Consider the following 25,141-nt stretch of genomic DNA (forward strand, 5'->3'; position numbering starts at 1 on the left):
TCCCAACCTTCCTTTCGTGGTATTGAACCTTATGGTAAAATTTCATGGAGATCCATTCACTTAAACTAAAGTTAGAGTGCGAAAACCAATGTGTCTTCGGACGACGCCAGACGACGCCAACGTCATACCAATATACGACCAAAAAATTTTCAATTTTTGCGGTCGTATAAAAATTGCTTTTAGATATTCTAAATTGTTACTTTAATCTTCCAAATGCAAAGTTTGGTCATACCCAGTCTTATTTTTTCATATTTGGCACTTTTTTCTACTTCAGTTTTGTCTGTCTAGTTTTGGCGAAGAAACCATCCTGATGTTGGGGTAACAGGAATTTCTGCAGAGTGATTGTCAATGACATTTTGTGAACTTTACAAGTAATTAAAACACAAATTTAGTAAAATGAAACATAATTGTTGGTTTTTTTTGTATGAAACTGCTTAAAAAAGCCTTTGAAAAGTGATTTTGTGGTCTTTTCAGGGTATTTAATCAAAAACTTCCATATAAGGCAAAATTTAACTAAGAGTACATCAAGACTTTAGTTTCTAGATGTACTTGCAATACTGATCAAAGCAAACACAGAAAACAATTCATATTTATTAAGCATAGTATTTTACACCATTCTTTTACAAACAGTCAATATGCAACTTTATATACCAAATATACATTGGCCGCAGTATGGGCTGTAGTATAAATTTTCCTCTATCTTTACATGTTCAGCATTTATGAATGTTGTATTGAAACTGGAACTTGAAAATTGGATACATTACATGATTATTACAAAAAAAGAGGGAAAAGCTACTAAAAAGTCCCTTATAGGGGTAAATTCAGTAAATAAATATACATCATCAGGGACCGCCCATTTGGGGGAGAGCTTTCTGTATAAAACTGAAGTCATGTGCTCTTCTGATTGGTAGATAATGTTTGTAATAAATATTTTTTGATAGATGGATGAAAAAAAATAAAAAATAAATGCTGAATGTACTAAATTTTTTTACTACAGGGTTGAAAAGTAATGGGGGTCAGTGAAGGAATTAAGTGCGAATCTACAGTGTTTGTAAACAAGGCCATGTGAATGCCCAAAAATGCCGCATGACCTTATGTTTTTATTGTTGCAAATGATAGGGCTACATTTGTACTTTCATGAATGATATATGAAATTTTCTAATTTCTAAAGGTAAATCAGGTATAAATTTAATTCAAGACATAGATTAGCATTACAGTCAATGGGAGATTTTTTACTGAATTTACCCCTTGAACCAGAGACATGTCTCTGTTTGAACAGTACACGTGTGCGCATGTGCGAAGGTGTGAAATTTAATTATGCATCCTAATTTCTCCAAAAAATGCTTAAATTGCCATTGATACCTTTATCTCACGTTTATTTCAAATATTTTCTTGAAGAAATAACGTAGAAAGAGCTACATACACTCATTCATGCTTTGCAAACGTACACGGAATTTACGTATCCGTCTCTGGTCCATGTTTTACCATTGTCAAGATAACATCCGCTATATTAGATTTGAAAACGAAAGTAAAGTTTTTGACAACGTTATTTTGCACAAATAAAGAGTCTATAAGTACGCTGATGTTGCACACTTCGAATGATGCACTGTCAATTTAACAGTTTACGTCAGAACTTCAAATTTGAATCAAAGAAAGTTTAATATCCTTTTTTTTTTAATGTCAATCATTGGGATGGCCAACTTGGCAACTGATTACCATAATTGCCTTTTGTTTATTTTGTCTTAAGGGATTAAAATTGGGATAATATATAAAATGTCCGGCTGGCTAAAAATAATTTTGGAAGCCCTGCCGTGAAAGTACTTTTATTCGTGGGTTACCAGTTTTCGTGGTTTTCGTGGATAGCTTTATCCACGAATTTAAGTGTACAACTAAATATGACAACTAGTACTGTTATCCAAATCAAGACATGATAAAAGAACAGAGTTCCAATGTCTCCCACATTGTACATATTTTATTTATCCAAGGTACAAGGGCAATAACTAATAAAATGCTCCGCAGGGCGCAGCTTGATACGACCGCAGAGGTCGAACCCTGAACAGTTGGGGCAAGTATGGACACAACATTCAAGCTTGATACAGCTCTGAATTTGGATTGTGATTAAATATTTGACACAGCATAGGTTTCTGACACAGAATGAATGTGGTCTAAGAACTTAAAAATTTTAAATTGGACATTCACCTATTATGGTCCAATATCCAAAATCTAAATACATGGTTAGATTCAGCATATCAAAGAACCCCAAGAATTCAATTTTTGATGAAATCAAACAAAGTTTAATTTTGGACCCTTTTGATCTCAATGTGGACAAAAATGATAACAGGGCCCAAAAATCAAAAATCTAAATACATGGTTAGATTCAGCATATCAAAGAACCCCATATATTCAATTTTTGTTGAAATCAAACAAAGTTTAATTTTGGACCCCGATTTGGACCAACTTGAAAACTGGGCCCATAATCAAAAATCTAAATACATGTTTAGATTCAGCATATCAAAGAACCCTAAAAATTCAATTTTTGTTAAAATCAAACTAAGTTTTATTTTGGACCCTTTGGACCTTTATGTAGACCAATTTGAAAACGGAACCAAAAATTAAGAATCTAAATACACGGTTAGATTCGGCATATCAAAGAACCCCAATAATTCAATTTTTGATGAAATCAAACAAAGTTAAATTTTGGACCCTTTGGACTTCAATGTGGACCAATTTAAAAACGGGGCCCAAAATCCAAAAACTTAATACACGGTTAGATTCAGCATATTACAGAACCCCATATATTCAATTTTTGTTGAAATCAAACAAAGTTTAATTTTGGACCCCGATTTGGACCAACTTGAAAACTGGGCCCATAATCAAAAATCTAAATACATGGTTAGATTCAGCATATCAAAGAACCCCATATATTCAATTTTTGTTGAAATCAAACAAAGTTTAATTTTGGACCCCGATTTGGACCAACTTGAAAACTGGGCCCATAATCAAAAATCTAAATACATGGTTAGATTCAGCATATCAAAGAACCCCATATATTCAATTTTTGTTGAAATCAAACAAAGTTAAATTTTGGACCCCGATTTGGACCAACTTGAAAACTGGGCCCATAATCAAAAATCTAAATACATGGTTAGATTCAGCATATCAAAGAACCCCATATATTCAATTTTTGATGAAATCAAACAAAGTTTAATTTTGGACCCTTTTGATCTCAATGTGGACAAAGTTGATAACGGGGCCCAACAATCAAAAATCTAAATACATGGTTAGATTCAGCATATCAAAGAACCCCATATATTCAATTTTTGTTGAAATCAAACAAAGTTTAATTTTGGACCCCGATTTGGACCAACTTGAAAACTGGGCCCATAATCAAAAATCTAAATACATGGTTAGATTCAGCATATCAAAGAACCCCATATATTCAATTTTTGTTGAAATCAAACAAAGTTTAATTTTGGACCCCGATTTAGACCAACTTGAAAACTGGGCCCATAATCAAAAATCTAAATACATGGTTAGATTCAGCATATCAAAGAACCCCATATATTCAATTTTTGTTGAAATCAAACTAAGTTTAATTTTGGACCCTTTGGACCTTTATGTAGACCAATTTGAAAACAGAACCAAAAATTAAGAATCTAAATACACGGTTAGATTCGGCATATCAAAGAACCCCAATAATTCAATTTTTGATGAAATCAAACAAAGTTAAATTTTGGACCCTTTGGACCTCAATGTGGACCAATTTAAAAACGGGGCCCAAAATCCAAAAACTTAATACACGGTTAGATTCAGCATATTAAAGAACCCCAAGAATTCAAGAATAAAACCCCATTGAAATTGATCAAGAAATAAGCAATTTATACGAAGTATCTTCTTTTGCACAATACTGAGCAATTGATTATTTCTTGCTATTGCGCAATACTGTACAATTGACAGTTTCTTGCTATTACGCAATATTGTGCTATTGGATATTTCTTGCTATTGCGCAATACTGTGCAATTGAAGATTTCTTGCTATTGCGCAATACTGTGCAATTGAAGATTTCTTGCTATTGTGCAATACTGTGCAATTGAAAATTTCTTGCTATTGCACAATACTTATTATATAATAATTTACACATCCTGTTTGGTGTGTATCTCCTACCATATCATTATTATTTGCTTTTAAATATAAATCAGAAATAACCAACTTAAAATGGAAAATTCTAAAAGAAAAAAAAAAGGAAAAAAAGAAAAAAAAAAGAAAAAAAAAATCCCCCCCCAAAATTTTTTGAACCCCCTTATGATTCATCACCCCCAAACTCAATCTCAGCCTTCCCTTTGTGGTATGGTACCTTGCAGTACAATTTCAGAGAGATCCATACACTTGAACACAAGTTATTGTCTGGAAACTAGAAAAATGCTTATTTTTGGCCCCTTTTTGGCCCCCAATTCCTAAACATTTCGGGCAATTACCCCCAAACTCAATTCCAGCTTTCCCTTTGTGATATGGAACCTTGTAGTACAATTTCAGAAATATCCAAACACTTACACACAAGTTATTGTCATGAAACTAGAAAAATGCTTGTTTTTTGCCCCTTTTTTGGCCCCTAATTCCTAACATTTTGAGGCAATTACCCCCAAAATCAATTACAGCCTTCCCTTTGTGATATGGAACCTTGTGGTACAATGTCAGAGAGATCCATACACTTACACACAAGTTATTGTCTGGAAGTTACAAAAATGCTTATTGTTGGCCCCTTTTTGGCCCCTAATTCCTTAACTGTTGGTACCATAACCCCCAAAATCAATCCCAACCTTCCTTTCATGGTATTGAACCTTATGGTAAAATTTCATGGAGATCCATTCACTTAAACTAAAGTTAGAGTGCGAAAACCAATGTGTCTTCGGACGACGCCAGACGACGCCGGACGACGACGACGACGACGACGCCAACGTCATACCAATATACGACAAAAAAATTTTCAATTTTTGCGGTCGAAACAGCACTTTTTTTGTTCTTTAAAACTTTTTATTAATATCTTAACACGACTTTTTGAGAACCCACAAACATGTAATTTTTACTTAAACCACGAAAATTGATACCCACGAATAAAAGTACTTTCACAGTATACCACATCATTAAACTGAAAATAAGTCTGGGTAGTACCTTTCAATTATCATGAAGCTCGTGCCTGTTAATTTAGCCAATCTTAATTAAATTTTAAGTTTTAAACTAATAAATCTATGAGTAGGAACAAATGAACCAGAAAAGTTTCAGACAGTCAGCCTTTTTTCAACTGATTTTTATAGTTTGTTCTTATGTTGTGCTATTACACCACTGTTCCATGTTAGGGGGAGGGTTGAGCACTCACAAACATGTTTAACCCCGCCACCTTCTTTATGTGTCTGTCCCAAGTCTGGACCCTGTAGTTCAGTGGTTGTTGTGTAAATACTCTTAGTTAAGCAGTTTAAACTTTGAACTTTAAAAATTTGTACATAACAGCCCTATTTTAAAGTGATATGGATAATCTCGTATATTAGTATTTCAAACATAAGAAAATCAAAAAGCATAATGATTTGTATTATTCTTTTAAAAGGAACTAGACTGATTACTTACCAAAAGACTATAGGCAAACTCATGAACGCATAAACCAAATACACATAAAAGTAGGTACAAGATATGGTACATAAACTCAAAATCTGTTAACACTTGCTGCCATGGTTTTGTAAATGTACCTCTATTTCCCATCAAACTTATCAAAAATATTCCTTTATTTATCACCTAAAAATAAAAATGTGTACATAAAATATATAATGTTTCAATTAATAAGTTTTTGATAATATATTACAATTACATTATATAAATCTTAAATGTAATAGTTTAAATTCAAACAGTGAAACTATATTTAATTATTCAAATATTTGAGGATGGTAGCAATGTTATCTGTTCATTAAAAATTTACCAATTTTAAAGTATGAATGTTGAACTCATCTTTACAACCAATGCACACCACAATAATATAATACTGTATATATCAATCCCTATTCACACTATCACCTATAGGTTGCACTTTGTAAATACAGCTGTTTCACAAGCCACGCCTCTTCTGGGGAGATATATAATATTCATAGATATTTAATTTTGTTTACGTACTGGTTCCCAGATATGATCTCTATGTTTCATCTCATAGAGAAATAACTTGGGAATGTTACCAGTATAAAAAGAGATGGTAGCGGCGATAATTGAATTCTGAGGGACACCTAAAGGGGAGGTAGGGATAGTACTGAATTTTAGTATAAGTTTAAACTCTTAGAAGTTCGGGGCATATAAATGTGGAAAATATGCCGCACAGCCCTATGTTTTGACCTTTGAATAAAAAAGTAGTGCGTATCAGCTTTCCGTTCTAGGATATAATTTTTTACGAAACTTCATAGTAAAAGTAGCACAGCTTTAGCCGCAAAGGGAGTTCCTATGGGAAATTGCATTGTCTATATTTACAGAAGTGCAACCTTCATTATCATTTAACCCAGAGATTTGGGTGAAAGGCCTTATTTGGCAATTATCTTATTAAGTTAACATCATAAGGAACATGTGTACTAAGTTTCAAGTTGATGTGACCACACCTTCATGATATACTACCTTTAAACAACAACTTTAACCTGAAATATTTCATTGATCAGTGAACCTTTAAATATGGGTAAAAATCATACTATGGCATTTTTTTTAAAACTCGCATCATATTAAACATAATTTATGTACAAAGTTTCAAGTTGATGTGACCGCAACTCCATGGTAAACTACTTTAAAAATGAAAACTATAACAAAATACAGGACAGATGCACAGACTGGAAAACATAATGCCCCCTTCTACTGTAAACAGGGCTTAAAAATTTGCATTCTGATTACTTTTACTACATTAATGATAGCAGTAGTATATTAACAATAAAAATACATGCATTCAATTTTCATTCATATCAACTTACATTTAAGGCACCTAACAGCCATAATGTTGGCTCAAGTCCAAAAGAAAATATAAATCTTAGAATAGTTGATGCTATAAGTGTTCTAATGGCTGAAGGGTTCACTCCAACAGTGATTACTAAAGTCAGAGATCCAAACATAGCTGTCCAAACCAACCACGATAACCTAGGGTCCAATTCTGTAATAAAAATGTACTGAATCAAAATAACTTAAAAACAATTGTTTATAATGTATGCATATCTGTACAAAGATGTATGCATTTATTTGTGGCAAACACTGTATTGGGGCAGTGTGTGATTATCACCATGACAACAATATTAAAAATTTAATATAGTTTCATAGTGTAACATACAAAACCATGTTATATCCTTTTAAAAACAGCATATTTATAACTTGTATTTCAACATAGTTTCAAGCACACCAGGACTAAAAGATTAAATTAGATTTAAATCAATTTGATCTATTGAAATAAATGTCAGTTTGAGATTTAACAAGAACTTATATTCAATATTTGTAACTAATAAAAAAGGCAGTATCTACAGTTATCACAAAAAAGTTGGTTGACTATTTTTTTTCCAGAATATAGTATGTTTTGTTCTATAGTAAGAATGAAAGGTATTTCTGTGGGAATCTTAACATTCTTTTCATGATAATATACTTTTAATCAAGAAGTTGAATTTTTATAGAAGTTGAGTTTTTATTGGTCAGACAAAAATCTTTTTAAAACCCACTCCATATTCATATAATATCATCAAAGTACTGAAGTACTGAACATCGGATGACTGCAAGTTCTTGTGGATGGTCACAAGCACTTGTCTCAGAAAAAAAAATCACATCTCTATACCTGAAAGTGAGGTTAAGGTACATAGATATATTTTTTTCTGAGACAAGTTCCTGTGTGATGATGAATAAATGACAGGGAATTCAACCTCATCCGTAATTATTATATTGTAGTGATATAATCATTTGTTATCAGTATACTCTGGTTTGTTGTTATTTATTATATTAATATTTGTATACCAGTTATATATATAGCAGATCATCTTAATAACTCTACAGGCAAATTTTCATCCATTTATATATCATTCTATTCTACTATTGTATTTAATAAATGATAGTGCAGTGCAAGTGCATGGTGGACACTCATCTGTAATAATTCGTTTTTCTAATAGATTGGATTTGAGTAGGCGTTCATATTTTCCTGCTTTTGTTGCAAAACGTTCTCGAGATATTCTTCTGCATGCGCAAACACAAATTTTCGGTATCCATGATTTGTTATTGATATATATATTTCTCACGACAAACATTTTCATACATTTGTCTATGTTCCTAAAAACTATTTTCATGAATATTTATTGATGAAATTAATATATAACAAGCGATAAGGAATGTTATTTTGCACTCGATAATATCCGTGTAATTATACAAAATACGTTCTGTTATCAGTCAAACGGCAAGGAAATTTCTGCAGCAACATAACACCAGTATGACCTCTCAAGGTCACATGCGATGTAAAAATAAGGAGAAGTGGTATGATTGCCTATAAGACAACTATCCACCAAAGTTCAAATGAAGTGGATGTAAGCAATTATAGGCAACCGTACAGCATACCTGCCAACCCTCCTGTTCTGAGCGAGAGTCTCCCACGCAAATGTTGAAATTCCAGAAATCTCCCGCTTGACGGTCTGCCCCCAGAGTGGGAGTATAGAATCTCCCGCTTTCGGATATTTTTACCTGGAATGACCCGTGTGCATAATTCTCTGGCTTTTTCATTACTGTCATCATGGTCATTAGAAATAATTAAACAATCGGAGATCATAAATTTTGAAAACTTTGGTCAGTAGTTTTTATGTTCGATTTATAAGTAATATAAATTCATTTCTGCTATGTCAACTCCAACAAGATAGAGGTCTTTGTCTGGACCAAGCGGCAGTATAAAAAAGAAGAAATAGATAACTGTAAATCGAAATGTCAAGCAGATTGAATGAAAGATTTTCAATTTTTACGACCAAGTTCACTTGGCAATGAATCATCATTTTGCACATCATGTTCAATCAACTTTTTGGTTTCTTCTGGTGGTCTGTACGATGTTTGAAAGCATGCTTAGTGTGAGACTAACAACAAAACCAAAATATAGAATGTTGTCAATTATGAGACTCAGAGGTATTGAAAAAGGAAAAAAAAAAATACCTAGTAATGATAGTTGTATAGATTATAACCATGAATTGAAGAAATAAAGCATATTTATTAACTCTTATTGGTGTTGTGTAGATGAATACATAAACAAGTCTTATATTTAACTTGAAAATGTCATTCGTGCAAAATCTCCCCCTCAGCTGTCATAGCTGAGGGGGAGATCTCCCTCTTTGAAGGTTTCAGAGGTTGGCAGGTATGCCGTACAGGCCTTAAACAATGAGAAAAACCCATACCGTATGGTCAGCTATAAAAGGCCTCGACATGAAAAAAATGAAACAATTCAATTGAGAAAACTAAAGCCTAATTTATAACAAAACAATTTACGAAAAACAAATATGACAGACATGAATCAACGACAACCACTGAAATACAGGCTCCTGACTTGGGACAGACACATAAAGAATGTGGCAGTTTTAAACATGTTTGTGAGCGCTCAACCCTCCCCCTAACCTGGGACAGTGGTGTAACAGTACAACATAAGAACAAACTATAAAAATCAGTTGAAAAAGGCTGAACTCATCAGATGGATACAAATAGAAATACATCTAACAAAAACACAGAGTGGACGTGGACGGGTATTTATACATTCCCACAACAAAAAGACACTAAGTACAGATCTGAGAGTACTCGCAGTTACTGACAGCTAGTTCAAAGCCAATAACAACCCTGGATTAACCTTATAAATAAATGTGTAGATGTACAAAGTTCTATTGAATAAGAAAAGAAAATATGTTTCCTACCAAAACACCATGAAATCCAGGTAGACCAACATTTTTTACAAAATTGGCCAAAAAAAAAAAAATCAGCCAGATATGCCAGGACCACAATAAATATTAGGAAACAATATTAACAGTAAACAAGTTTAAAATTCTCAATGAACTTAAACTGATAACGAAGTTGCCAAAATCTTGTATCCTGCCAAACACCTTTCTTCTATACAACACAGGTGTACAGATTACATTAAGCATTAAACATATAGTATGCATTTAAAGTCTCCTGCTGCTAACTTTAACAAATGTGGTCAGCCAAGAGGCGCAATAAAGGTCCAAAACAAAACAAAACGTAAAAATGATGAAACAAATTAATATGAAAAACATAAGAAACTGCCACAACAGGCATACAAAATGTTTTGCATACATTAAACAACATTCTTTTATTTTATTACAGGGGTTCAAATTTACTTTAGGCAATGGAAGGTCCAGGACCTTTGACCAAACAGACTGAAAGGTCCTCCTTTATTCTTAAAAGGTCCAATTTAAATTGAACTTGAATTTTGAAATTGAATTTATAAAAAATCAGAAAAGGCTAACACTTCCAAAGCACTCATCAGGTGTAACTGTTTAAAGGTATGATATCTAAAAACCCAAAAGGGACCATGTATGCAATGTTTTGGCAAAGTTTTTAACTAATGATATCTAGGTATGGTCTTTGTTTGATTATATTACTTTGTGTTGTTAGTGAAAATGTGAGTTTACTGCTGAAGCATAAACAAGTAAGTAAAGTTTATAAGCTGATTATCTTTAATTCAGTCTCAAACAAGAAATGATTGTAACAGGATGCTGTTACGAAGTCTCCCAAACGAAGCTCCCATAATTCGTAATTCCCAGTGTCGCCTGACATTGAACAAAGTCCAGTGAAAATTGGTTTGGTCCAGTAAAGTTAATGCATTAGTGATGCCTGGGGAATAACCCTGTATATCATTCAAATCATCTTGGCATGACAAACCAGAATATATATGGTTTAGGGGTGGGGATCTCGACCATTTACAAGATACTAGAACATTGGGGGTGGGGGGAACCCCTGGGGACTGACCCTATACATCATTCAAATGTTCGAGAAACGACGAACAGGAATATATATGGTCTAGGGGTGGGGATCTCGACCATTTACAAGATATTAGAACATTGGGGGTGGGGGGAACCCAGTGGGGACTGACCGTATACGTCATTCAAATGTTCGAGACATGATGAACAGGAATAAATATGGTTTAGGGGTGGGGATCTCGACCATTTTCAAGATATTAGAACTTTCTCAAATGGCAGGAGGTCGGGATGACCCCTGGGGACTAACCCTGTATATCATTTAAACCATCTTCGCATGGCAAACCAGAATATATATGGTTTAGGGGTGGGGATCTTGACCACTTACAAGATATTAGAACTTTCTTAAATAGCAGGGGGTGGGGGTGACCCCTGGGGACTAACCCTGTATATCATTCAAACCATCTTCGCATGGCAAACCAGAATATATATGGTTTAGGGGTGGGGATCTTGACCACTTACAAGATATTAGAACTTTCTTAAATGGCAGGGGGTGGGGGTGACCCCTGGGGACTAACCCTGTATTTCATTTCATGTGCTTTATCATGACAAACCAGAATATATATGGTTTAGGGGTGGGGATCTCGACCATTTACAAGATATTAGAACTTTCTCAAATGGCAGGGGGTCGGGATGACCCCTGGGGACTAACCCTGTATATCATTCAAACCTTCATAGCATGACAAACCAGAATATATATGGTTTAGGGGTGGGGATCTTAACCACTTACATTAGAACTTTCTTAAATGGCAGGGGGTGGGGGTGACCCCTGAGGACTAACCCTGTATTTCATTTGATGTGCTTTATCATGACAAACCAGAATATATATGGTTTAGGGGTGGGGATCTCGACCATTTACAAGATATTAGAACTTTCTCAAATGGCAGGGGGTCGGGATGACCCATTGGGACTAACCCTGTATATCGCTCAAACCATCTTAGCATGACAAACCAGAATATATATGGTTTAAGGATGGGAATCTCGACCATTTACAAGATATTAGAACTTTCTCAAATGGCAGGGGGTCGGGATGACCCCTGGGGACTAACCCTGTATATCATTCAAACCATCTTAGAATGACAAACCAGAATATATATGGTTTAGGGGTTGGGATCTCGACCATTTACAAGATATTAAAACTTTCTCAAATGGCAGGGGGTCGGGATGACCCCTGGGGACTAACCCTGTATATCATTCAAACCATCTTAGCATGACCAACCAGAATATATATGGTTTAGGGGTGGGGATCTTGACCACTTACAAGATATTAGAACTTTCTTAAATGGCATGGGGTGGGGGTGACCCCTGGGGACTAACCCTGTATTTCATTTCATGTGCTTTATCATGACAAACCAGAATATATATGGTTTAGGGGTGGGGATCTTGACCATTTACAAGATATTAGAACTTTCTCAAATGGCAGGGGGTCGGGATGACCCCTGGGGACTAACCCTGTATATCATTCAAACCATCTTAGCATGACAAACCAGAATATATATGGTTTAGGGGTGGGGATCTCGACCATTTTCAAGATATTAGAACTTTCTCAAATGGCAGGGGGTGGGGATGACCCCTGGGGACTAACCCTGTATTTCATTTAATGGGTTTTATCATTTAGAACATTTTCAATTAAAAAGATTGTGTCTATCACAAACGGTTTTCAATTTATAATCATTTGAAAATTTTAAAAAATAAAATCCCATAGGGTTCTATGGTAAAACCCTCTTTTCTTTTTGCCCCTCAAAGTACCCCTTTATAAACCCCATTGCACAAACAAAACCCTGATTGCACCACTAGACATGTTAGTCTAACATATTGTGAAACCCTAAGGTAATCTGACAAGCGGTTTTGGAGAACGGGTGCGGACAAGTTCAAATTTAAAAGCGGCGGAAGAGGAAGAGGAAGAGGAAGAAGAATAATAATAATAATAAGAATTGAGCAAAAACAATAAGTCTTCCCAAACTTTGTTTGGGAGACTTAATAAATCAAAACATCTAGTATTGTAACTATGAAGATAAATAAATAAAATGATAATAAATTGTTGCATTGTCATTATATGGCCATTCAAAGTTCTTATATATATGTTTATTTAAAACTGAATTAGTTATTCATTTTAACTTATTTTCCAGACATGGGCAGTTCAAATTCTTCCTCTGTTTCATTCTTTTTCCCCTTTAATTTGTGCCCACTGCAGTGAGGGGTTCTGGTGCTATTCTCAAACCAATACATTATACTGGGTAAAGGTTCAAATTCTTTAATAGAAGGGCCTTCACTCATGATATACAGCTGATTTTGCAAAGATTCCTGTGTTAATCTAGTTCTCAATTTACTTTTTAATGTATTCATTAAGGAAAAACCCCTACCACAGCGGCTAATAGATGGTGAAATAGTAAATAACCAATAAATTAGCTTCTCAATAGCTGACAGAGTTTGACTCTCATCTTCAACTAAAGTAGGACAAGCACCAAGTACTGCACCCTCATTTTTCCTTGTGGCAGCTTTATTTTGTAACACCATACTGTACATATTTAACAATGGATTTGCCCTAAATCTGCTTAAATAAAGTTTTAGTTCTGTCCATTCAAATTTGATTTGCTCCTTTTCATTATCAGAAAATATTTGAATAAACTCCGGTTGATTTACCAATTCTACTATCTGGTCATTACCAAATTCAGCAAGTTCAAATCCCCTGCCAAGAAGCCACTGATGGAAATTAAATATCTGAAGAAGTGAGAGGGTTTTTTTTATTCAAAGACTTGAATCTTGATTCAATATATTTAATGGTACCATCAATTAATGCATGGAGATCTTTATCAGATTTCATGTCAACAGACTGGACATTTCTTGTACTTATGCCCCCCAAGGGTGACTGGGGAATAGAAGTATGGTCACCATTGGTGTTCCTCCGACCGGCAGTAAAACCCTTGCTAAAGTGGGGTGTCCATTTGGCTGTGCGGGATGTACAAATTTGCAGCCACGTCTGGTCAGAATGGGGACGTTAAATCCGATGCCTTGTGTAAAGAAAGTGCCACGCTCTTTGCACGTTAAGAATCCTTGCAACAACTCTTTGAGGGGTCCGTAGGTGACCTGTTGCAAGGTAAAATTTCTGTCCCTATCCAATAAACCCTCATTTCCCGTGGCAGTCTAAATTTCTGCGACCTTAATCCTGGAAGCCCCTATTACAGAACCTACCTATTGTATTTATTGTTAACTTGTTCTCGTCCTGAATATGCATGAAATATTTGCCACTGGATGTTAAGCAACCAACAATCAATCAATCAATCTTGTACTTATTTTTATTTCCCCAAATGTTTTGTTTGTTACATCAAATTTCTCTACAAATTGTGTACAATATTTCCCAGTACCATTTTTCAATTGAGTAAGATGGATGATGGATGACAGCTGCTTCGATGTGATCATTTAATTCAATTACTAACTAATCATCAAGTTGAAAAGTACGGGAAAGCTTTGCCACTATGGGTAAGTAGTCCATTAGGAAATGGAGAAACTTAAGAAATTTGACAGATGTAATAACAGTGTGGTACCCTTTAGCTCTATTTGCATCATCAGCACGGTATCCAGCAACAAAATCATGCTCTAAATGACTTACAACAACCTCATAATTTGAAAGCATTGCTTTTACTGCCCTTTCCTTGCTTGACAACCAGCGTACTTGTTTTATATCACCAAAGTGCAAAAGAATTTGATCAAGAATCTCACTTATTTCTGTAAGTTCACGTCTGCGCTTAGGAGAATAATAGTAGAACTTGAAAACCCCTTTCAATGTGGTTTCAAATGTTGACATGTATGGAATAGTTTTATTCGCATCAAGTATTGCCAATTCAAGTTTGTGAGTAATACAGTGAATACCAATTGCTTGCGGTACCTCATCTTTCAATCTTTTGAAGACACCAGATTTGTTACCAAAATTAACAGAAGCTCGGTCAAAATTACCACAAATAAGTTTAGGACCAGGGGTATCATGGCAGATCTTTTCCTCATTTAGGCCCACAATTTTAAGAGCACTAAAAATTGCATTGAAAATCCCTTCTGCTGTAGCTGATTCTAAGGATATAAGATTAATCATTTTAGTGGTGGGCATACACTGGTCAACATATCAGAGATAAACTATTTCCTGTTCAATAACAGACCTGTCAGTACTACCATCTGACAAAATACTAACAAATGGTGCTGCAAGTAAACTTGAGACAATTCGTGATCTTAATTGCTGGGATATCCATTTAAGGAACAGTTTACATCCCTCAATGTTGAAATACTGTTCTCCTATATCAACCTAATTTTTTTTCTGTACTTCTAAAATAAATTCATAGTTTGAAAAAGGCTTCCCCTTTTTCCCCACACTATAAGCTGTATTAAATAAAATCTTGTATCGTTTTAATTGTTCTGGTCTCAGACCTGCCAACTATCCCGATTTTGGCGGTATCATCCCGATTTTCATGCCTCAACCCGAATCCCGATATCAGGATCGTAAAACAAGTTAAAACCCCGATTTTCACAAAATATACCTGAAAATATAATGGTTACCGATTTTGAAGTTTTTCTGATCAATTTCTATAAATCTATAATTTTCATAAATGGCGACATATTTATGACAAGTTTATGACCCTACGCTAATCAACGGTCACAACAGGTGTCATAATTTGTTGTTACATGTAATCGGCTAATCTGATGGGTCATGAATAACAATCTTCAAAATTAATCATATGATCACAATTTGCAACGTTTACCGTAGTTTCATGACAAAATCGTAATTAAATGAAAGACAAAAACTGTAATGAACTCATTAGATGACATGGTTTATCTTGAAATCTGTTAAAATTTTTGAAATCAGACGTGTTTCTGTCCAGTTCTGATTTAAAATCTACGCCATTTTGTATTCACTTCTACTGTGTATAAGCCTCCGCCAGTAAGAGCACAAAGAAAGATAACTCAAATTTTATCCATTTTCTTTTTAATACTGATAGACTAACTCAAAATCTGTCTTCATCCTTCTAACTTTATTTAGGTTTAGGTTTAGGTCTTTTGAGTCATGGTGCAAAGATAAGACGGTCTTTGGAGGGGAAAAAAGGAGGGGTCTTCACTTTGTATCCTTTATTTTTTATGCCATTTTTCTCTATTCTTAAGTTATTTTGCCAAATAATAAGTACAAGAATCATGCAAATAAAAGAAATCAAGGCTTATTAGCTCATCATCAGTATACCAAAAGAAAAAAGAAGAGATATGAGACTATTTCAAGAGTAAAAAACAGTGCACACAGAAACGCCGCAAAAAAGTGTAACCCTTAGAAATCTGGTTGCGCACTAAATCCCTCATGGAGATTTTCAAAAGTTGGCAGGTCTGTGGTCTTAATTTTTGCTTCAGAACACACTGACCTAACTTTGTGTCAGATAACAACTCGACCTTTTTATCAAACTTTGGATCCGTTTCTTTTAGCCACTGTTTTTGGCACGATAGATGCTGGGAGGTGGTTTCATGATTTTTGATGGGGTCAAGTTTAAAGTTTTTTGTCCCCCTAACCAGGGCACTTTCCCTTTCACTGTGTGTGGGATACTTGACACAATACGTGCACTCCATTAGACCAGTTGTCTCATCGAAATTAAGCCAAGGACGATTAACCTTCCATTGGGGCAAAAATTTGCGTTCTTTCTTTTCCCGATCATTTTTCTGGTCTTTGGTAAGATCCTGTTTTTTCGGCTGGGTTTCATCAGTCAACACCAATGTTTCACCTGTTTCATCAGGTTTTCTTTTAGTAGAGGTCACCCCAAAACAAAAAAGACTCATACCGTTTAATAGTAGTCCTGTTTGTCAATTGAATAATATATTCTCAAGATTCGCGGTATCTCGTACGACGAACGGTCACGTGACTACACACAAAATCATATTGTGAAGAATTTAAGCAAAACTCATGAGTTTCCTTTCAGTAAAATCATACATTTGAAGATTATTTTTATACAAATTTTATTTATTTTATTCAAAATGCTTTCGATTTTTTTTTAATCAGCAAAATACGAAAGTCCGTCGGGTCTAGCTAACTACCAGTGGGAAGGTCCGAACCCGAAAATGGAAGGCCACGGACCTCGGACCACCGCTAATTTGAACCCCTGTATTAATGAGTTTTCAGTGGATAACATTACAAATTTGCCAGGAATTTCAAATGAAATATAATAACAATTGCCCCTTCAGTGCCTCATCAATGCAAATTACGATACTTTTAAAAATGTAATAAAATGCTCCGCTGGGCGCAGCTTGATACGACCGCAGAGGTCGAACCCTGAAAAGTTGGGGCAAGTATGGACACAACATTCAAGCTTGATACAGCTCTGAATTTGGATTGTGATTAAATATTGACCCCCCACAATTTCTTTTTACCTCCCCCCCCCCCTTTTTCCCCCAAAAAATTCTTTCCCTCAAGATATGGTCATAATCTCAATTCAAATTTCCAATGGAATTTGCAACCATAATTACCCATTTAAATTTACCATAGTGCTAACTTAATCTATTTTATAATAGAATTTAAAATATGGTGTCAAATCTTTCATATGGATTTTTTTGTAAAAAAAACAAGATGCAACATTTGCAGATATTTTTACTGGTCTTCCTTTATAAATATGCATTTCTTTAAACATAATTTAAAAGCAGTGTAAGGGAAGTAATCAAAACGTTGTATTTGGATTACCTCCCTTACACTGTTTTAAATTGACTTAATTGTTCATTAACCATTACTTTATACATAATTTAAAAGCAGTGTAAGGGAGGTAATTCAAATGATGTATTTGATTTATCTCCCTTACACTGCTTTAAATTATGTTTTGTACTAAAGTATTTGTCCATTAACCAGGACAACCTTGTTTTTCCCCCTTTTTTGCCCCTAATTCCTAAATGATTTGAGCCATAACCCCCCAAAGCAAATCCTAACCATCCCTTTGTGGTATATTTCAGAGAGATCCATACACCGTTCCACAAGTTATTGTCTGGAAACTAGAAAATGCTTATTTTTGGCCCCTTTTTGACCCCTAATTCCTTAACTGTTGGTATCATAACCCCCAAAATCAATCCCAACCTTCCTTTTGTGGTATTTAACCTTATGGTAAAATTTCATAGAGATCCATTCACTTAAACTAAAGTTATAGTGCGAAAACCAATGTGTCTTCGGACGACGACGACGATGCCGGACAACGAAGACGACGCCAATGTCATACCAATATACGACCGCAAAAATAAAAATCTTCAGAAAGAGTGTACCACACAAATGAAATGAATGCAATTTGAATACTGAAGAGAAATTACAGGTATTATTACTTTTTGTGAAAGAAGAACTTGGTCATGCCCTGTGGCATGACTGTACATTCGTGCACAAGTAATGAGTTCTGGTCTAACAGATGACCAAAAAGTTTTACTCTTAATTACTTTCATTATTAGAGTCATAAAAATGAGACGAAACATATTTTTTCATTGATATGTATAAAATTATCACATTTTCACTTTCATGACTTTTGTAGATACTGCCTCTTTAAGAATATAAACTTGAAATGGTTTTTCTGGATTAACTTTTATTAGGTTTGTTGAAAGTTTGAAATTTCCTAAGCATATTCATTTTGCAAAACAGAAAGTCAAACCAATAAGAGAAATACAGTCACTGTGATAAAATGCAACATGTATAACGTCAGAGCCAATGATTATTTATCCAAACTTACCATTCTTTTTAGTGTCATCAAATGGATAAAAGAAAGCTACCATCAGATTAATTAACACTGCAAAGTTGAATGTAATGCTACTCCATAAAGACATATGACTACTGAACCATGACAAATATGGATTGGCTGAAATAAACAATAAAATGAATGTGTAAAAATACTTTTAGTTTAAAAAGACAGATGACTATGACTCATGATACTGCTGAGAATAAGGCATTAACTACCGGTATGTTATGTCAGGCTTTAAAAAAGTACTAAAAACTGTATAACTTGTATTCCAATATAATGTATAAATATAAAACAATGCTGCATGGTCTGTAATTTTGTTTGTCCAATTAAGTCTGTTCAATTAACAAATTACTGTGGATTCATTTATTTTTGTGGATACCAATTTTTTAGGATTGAGGACAAATATTCTTTTCATGAATATTTGATTTAGCAACAGTTTGCATACCAGACAATAGAAAATTTATAGTTAGTAGTACAACGGAAACACCTGCATGAGAATGGCTTTCATGTGATTACATTCTGAAATGCTCTCAGAAAGAACAAAGTGAAACTGCGAGCTACTGCTCACTGATGATACCCCCGCCGCAACTGGATAATTTTAATAGTGTAAAAATATGTAAGTGTTCAGTAAACAGGAAGTTGTTGAGTGCTGAATCTGAAAACGCATCACAAGGTATAGCTGACTCATATAAACCCTGAAACCAAATTTCAGAAATCCTTGTAATGTAGTTCCTGAGAAAAATGTGACGAAAATATTCAACTTGGATGTCATGTGTAAAATGATGTAAGTGTTCGGTAAACAGGAAGTTGTTGAGTGATGAATCTGAAAACGCATCACACGATATAGCTGACTCATAAACCCTGAAACCAAATTTCAGAAATCCTTGTAATGTAGTTCCTGAGAAAGATCCGACGAAAAATATTCATGGGACAGACGGACGGACGGATGGACAGACAGAGGTAAAACAGTATACCCCCACTTTTTTCAAGCGGGGCATAAAAAGCAGGGATATAAAAAGGATGAAATCTAACAAAAAATGAAGCATACATGATACTTCTTACATGTTAATCAGAAAATTTACCTCTTAATTTTTTCTGCCATTTCATTTCAGCAAACATATCTTCATGTCTCTCAAAGAATTCAGCCACTTTACTGCCTTGCTCATCTCTTTCTGCTGTTGCATAAATTTTTACTTTTGTCTCTTCTGTTAGGTATTCACAAATCTCAGGGATGGGAAATACAATTCTTTCCATTGTTCTGTCTTGTCTACTTATCTGAAAACATTTGAAGATTTAAATGTTTATAATGTAATAAACATGAACAGAATGTTTCAAGGGACAAATGACTGTCTTACAAATACTCTTATGGATAAATTTTTATCTTAGCTACTGTAAATTCAGATATTACTGTGTGGATTTATTATTGCGATTGTTGAGGAATGGACAAAAATGTGAGTTTAATTATTGCAATTTTAGGAAAATCTGCATACATATATATGCATCAGATACGAAAATGCAAGTTCTTATTATTGTGATACTCACCCAGTCACAATATTCCCATTAATAAAAGCCTCACAATAATTTCTGAATTTACAGCATGTAAAAAGACAGTACAAGAACAATATTGAATGTTTGGACTTACCTTTTATTCTACCATGAAATTGAGGTCTGATATAAATAATTTAGGTCCTAAGTTTTCATGCTGATATAACATCTTCTTCTCAATTTACCTTAATCTTAAATATTAAACTCACTCTTCATCTTTATATTAAAACATGGAATTGAGATCACTAGCCATTGACATAAGTTATCAATTTAAATCTTGATGTATTCATTAATGAAACTCATGGTGATATTGTATCAACTTCACAACAACCTATGATAGGGAATGTCATGTGTCATGCATAATTTTTTCATTTTCTTAAAAAAAAAATTCAAAGGTAATTGAAATTAAATGAAAACGAATTTTTATATCATTGAAATACATTACCTCAATTTGTGCTGTATGCTTTTCATAGAACTCTAAAGCTTGATCACCCCATAAATCACCACTTGGTTTCAAATGATTTGCCAATTCTTTGTTATGTAGAGCAAGCTGTAAAAGAAAATGTATCTTCATACTTGATTTTTATCAAAACTACATACTGAAAACAAATTTTGAATTACAGCATATTTAACAGTAAAAGGTCACTTTTTTAGCCCATTAAATTGAAAATAAAAAATTACTAGAATGTCTTTCAAATAACATTTTACAGATGTTCCAAAGACAGTCTGTCAGATATATAAGTATTGTGGCTTACATTTTTGCCTTATATATAAGGCTTCAAACTTGCATTAAACACAAAACTGCTCAAACCACCTCATTTTGAGAACTAGTCATTAATATTTTGGTAGGAGTCAAGACCTTACTAAAAATTATTTTGCTACAAGATGTCTTATACAATGTAAATGATGTTGGTCAAATATCTTTTTACAAGCAGGGTTTAAGCTAGGATTTTGAGGGCTTAAGTCAATTTTGCGCGATAAGAAAATCAACCTTTCTTGCATAGCAGCTTAATATGATACTAGCAGTACTAAAGTAGTTATTGCATAGGGTTTAATAAATGAACAAAAACATGAGTATTTTCTTTTTCAGTATTTCATTAGTTTACATGTACAAATAAAAATATAACAACAAAGATTAACTGTTTTATATGTTCTAATGGTACATGGACACTGAACTATCATGACTATACGATTGTGAACTGACTATGTGTTAATATGTTGTATGTTTGCTTTTTTTCTCTCTTATTATTATTTTTTTACTTGTATTGTATATGAGGGCCTCAGGGAAGATTACTAATTGTAACTAACTGTGTTTACCTTCTTTAAATAAAGAATTTATTATTATTATTATTATTATTATTAAAATAAAACAGCTGTATTTATTAAAAAGATACACATTGTATGTTTTTGTTTTGATTTGTAATAATTTGTCAAAAACAGGGACTAATGTGACTAATATAATGAATCTATTGGTCAATGTTCCTGTCCTTATAATTTGCTTATGGTCTGCATATGCTACAGAATAGAAAAATGTTTTAAGATCTTTTAATATTAAAAACAAAGAATAGAGAAATGGAGAAAAAAAAGAGAGAATAATGGGTGCTTAAATATACATAAAAGAGAAGATTTGTATAAAAAATAAAGAATACAGAAAATGATGACCCAAGCACCCCTCCCTAACCCCCTAATGTGCACCATGACTCAAAAGACCTCCTAAACCTATAAGTCCTTAAGCCAGAAGTATGTAGTCAGATCATGAGAAGGTATTTCAATACTAGGAAAAATTATAATTGAGTTATCTTTCTTGTATTCAGGTGTGCTCTAATTTTTAGGAGGATTATACACAGTAGATGCACAATCAATAAATGGCCGCCGGTTTTGTTATTCAATATCAAAAGTGAGGGCATGCAAAGACAAAATACATCTGAATTTAAAATTTTTAACGGAATTAAAGCAAAACGATGTGTTCAAATACATTCATTATGTTTTTTTGTCTTTCTGTCAAATACGTTTTCATCATTAAACAGCAAACACGTGGTATGAACAATTCAAACAAAATGCTGAAATGCCTACTAACCAATTTGTACATCTGCTGTATGAATTAATTTTGATGATCATTAATGACCCATCGAATAAGGGGATTACCTGTAACAACAAGTGATGACACCTGTTGTATATGTTGATTAGCTTTGGTCGTAAACTTGTCATAAACTTGTCACCAGGTAAAATTTTGCACAATTTATTTTTTTACTGTTACAAATTTGACGAAATTGATCAGAAATACTTTCATCATTGCGAAAATCGTTTCGTAAATGGTGAAAATGACAAGAGCTAGCAAAATCACTGTACAAGTTAGGTATAATGATCATTGTCTAACAGGACTTAACAGTGTTTATATATCACAACTCGTTCGCCATGCCCATGTCTGTTGTGATGTTTGGATTTCAATGAACGTAATCTATGTATTACTGGTAAATTATTAAGTTAGGGATTTCGTTACCACAAATTACTTAAAACCTTTACTAAATTCTCCCATATGTATAAAGATTTGGTTTGGAAGTTTAGTTGTTCCTGTAGAAAACTTATTTTTAACGGGATAGCACATCCTAATTTTTACGGAGATGTTGTTTACTGAGCCCGGAAATTTAGATACCATACGGGTAAACTTATCGATTCTTTAAATAAACTTATTCTAAAAGGTTACCAATTCAACACGATAATTAGATCTTTGAATATTGTTTTTATTGGTATAAATATTGATTTTGTTATCAGTAAATTAAAATCAAACTAAATATTATTTTTATATACATTCATGGCTCTAAAATCTGTCGATATCTATATCTTGGCATTGCACAAGGTCATGTTTTTCTCTGACTGTTAATGACGTCTTTACACTAAATCCATTGGGTGTTGGATTGTACTGATTGATATTTTAGTCTTAGATGCATGTTTTTTTTTATCAGTTGTTATGGACTTTTAACTAGCTGTCAGTAACTGTGAGTACTCTCAGATCTGTACTTAGTGTCTTTTTGTTGTGGGTATGTACAAGTACCCTGCCATGTCCACTCTGTGTTTTTGTTAGATGTATTTCTGCTTTGTATTTATCTGATGAGTTAAGCCCTTTTCAACTGATTCTTATAGTTTGTTCTTATGTTGTACTGTAACACCACTGTCCCAGGTTAGGGGGAGGATTGGCGGGCCTTCAAACTAGTTTAACCCAGCCACATTCTGTATGTGCCTGTCCCAAGTCAGGAGCCTGTAATTCAGTGGTGGTCGTTTGTGGTGTATCTCATTTATTTTCCGTTCAATATTTTGTACATAAATCAGGCTGTTAGTTTTCTCGTTTGAGTTGTTTTACATTTGTCATTTCGGGGCCTTTTATAGCTGACTATGCGGTATGGGTTTTACTGATTGTTTAAGGCCGTACCGTGACCTATTTGGTGTTAATTTCTGTGTCATTTGGTCTCTTGTTGAGAGTTGTCTCATTGGCAATCATACCACATCTTCTTATTTTTATAAAAAGGATTATTGCATCCTAGTGTGTATATGCTAAATGTGAATAAAAGGACATAAAAAACACAGCAAACCAAAAGTAAAATAAAATAAGAGAACAAAATAAAGTCATCTTCAATACTTGACAAATGTCTATACCATATGTTAAGCTTGATCATGTCCCTAGCATTCTACAGTAAAAAAGTTTAAAATCTTTCAGTTTTCAAACCTTTGAGGACCATTATATCCTCATATAATTTCTGGGTACCTTGATTGACAGTTTCAAAGAATCATTATCTCCACACATAATTTCCGGGTACCTTGATTGACACTTTCAAAGAATCATTATCTCCACATATAATTTCTGGGTACCTTGATTGACACTTTCAAAGAATCATTATCTCAACACATAATTTCTGGGTACCTTGATTGACACTTTCAAAGAATCATTATCTCCACATATAATTTCTAGGTTCTTTAATTGACACTACAATAAAATTTTATCACACAAGATTGCAAGAAAGTAGCATATGTCTCATTAATATTGTGTCTCAAAGCTTTTCTGGGACTCTGTAAATATTTATATGTTAGGATACCATATCTGGGACAGGTTTGAAAGGTTTTATCAGGCTAACACTATTTACCTGTGTAGCCAGGATATAAATATTATGTCCTACAGCTTTTGGTGAAGCTTCTCTTTCCTCATCATCCTCTTCATCATCATTAACAGAATCTTCCTGGTGAAAAGCATTCTTGGCAATATCAACCTATTGCAAAATACCCATATTTTTAAAAATAGTACTGCACACTATAAAGGCTTTATGGCTTACTGGATTTTTATGTTTAGCAATGAAAAGTATAATGTGTGATAGTGACGTAATATCTTTTTTTCTTTACCAAAATCTTTTCTCTCTGGGATTTTTGGAACAAAAAATCAAATCGAAATGGGTTACACTTGGGGATCCAATCTGAATTACAAACTCCCTTATACTGCCATGATGATTTCGTCTCATTGAAACAATTTAGAAAATCTACAATGGTAAAATTTTATTAAAAATATTTAAAGACATTTCAGAGAACAGGATGAAAATGTGATTTCCCATCGAGTCAATGGGATTGATAAATAATTGATTGATGGGTGTTTAACACCTGACTTTCAGTACTATTGCCCTATTTTGTAGCGGTCAGTTTTCATTTTTGGAGGAAGCCGGAGTGCCTGGAGAGAACCACTGACCTTCGATAGGAAAACTGACAATCCTAGTCAATTAAGATTGGAGTCGAAAAACACCTGCCTCATGCCATATTCGAACTCACAACCTCAGTGTTGACAGGCCAGTGATACAATAGTTCGACTAATTAGACCACAAGGCCACCGAGGCC

General features: G+C 33.9%; 1 protein-coding gene across 3 annotated transcripts in view; it reads right to left on the minus strand.

Moving 5' to 3' along the window:
- The window catches only part of LOC127701548 (inositol 1,4,5-trisphosphate receptor type 1-like), a 405,533-nt gene that overhangs the window by 59,292 nt on the left and 321,100 nt on the right, over window positions 1–25,141 (minus strand). For all 3 annotated transcript variants that reach the window (XM_052205488.1, XM_052205479.1, XM_052205470.1), the window contains 6 exons: window positions 24,406–24,528; window positions 20,715–20,819; window positions 19,807–19,999; window positions 18,716–18,841; window positions 6,987–7,162; window positions 5,620–5,784 (listed from right to left, as the gene is read on the minus strand). In XM_052205488.1, the coding sequence (XP_052061448.1) occupies window positions 5,620–5,784; window positions 6,987–7,162; window positions 18,716–18,841; window positions 19,807–19,999; window positions 20,715–20,819; window positions 24,406–24,528 (888 nt within the window). The remainder of the gene's footprint in view (window positions 1–5,619; window positions 5,785–6,986; window positions 7,163–18,715; window positions 18,842–19,806; window positions 20,000–20,714; window positions 20,820–24,405; window positions 24,529–25,141) is intronic.

The sequence above is a fragment of the Mytilus californianus genome, unplaced genomic scaffold (genome assembly GCF_021869535.1).
Source record: "Mytilus californianus isolate M0D057914Y unplaced genomic scaffold, xbMytCali1.0.p SCAF_1, whole genome shotgun sequence".
Classification (NCBI taxonomy): Eukaryota; Metazoa; Mollusca; class Bivalvia; order Mytilida; family Mytilidae; genus Mytilus; species Mytilus californianus.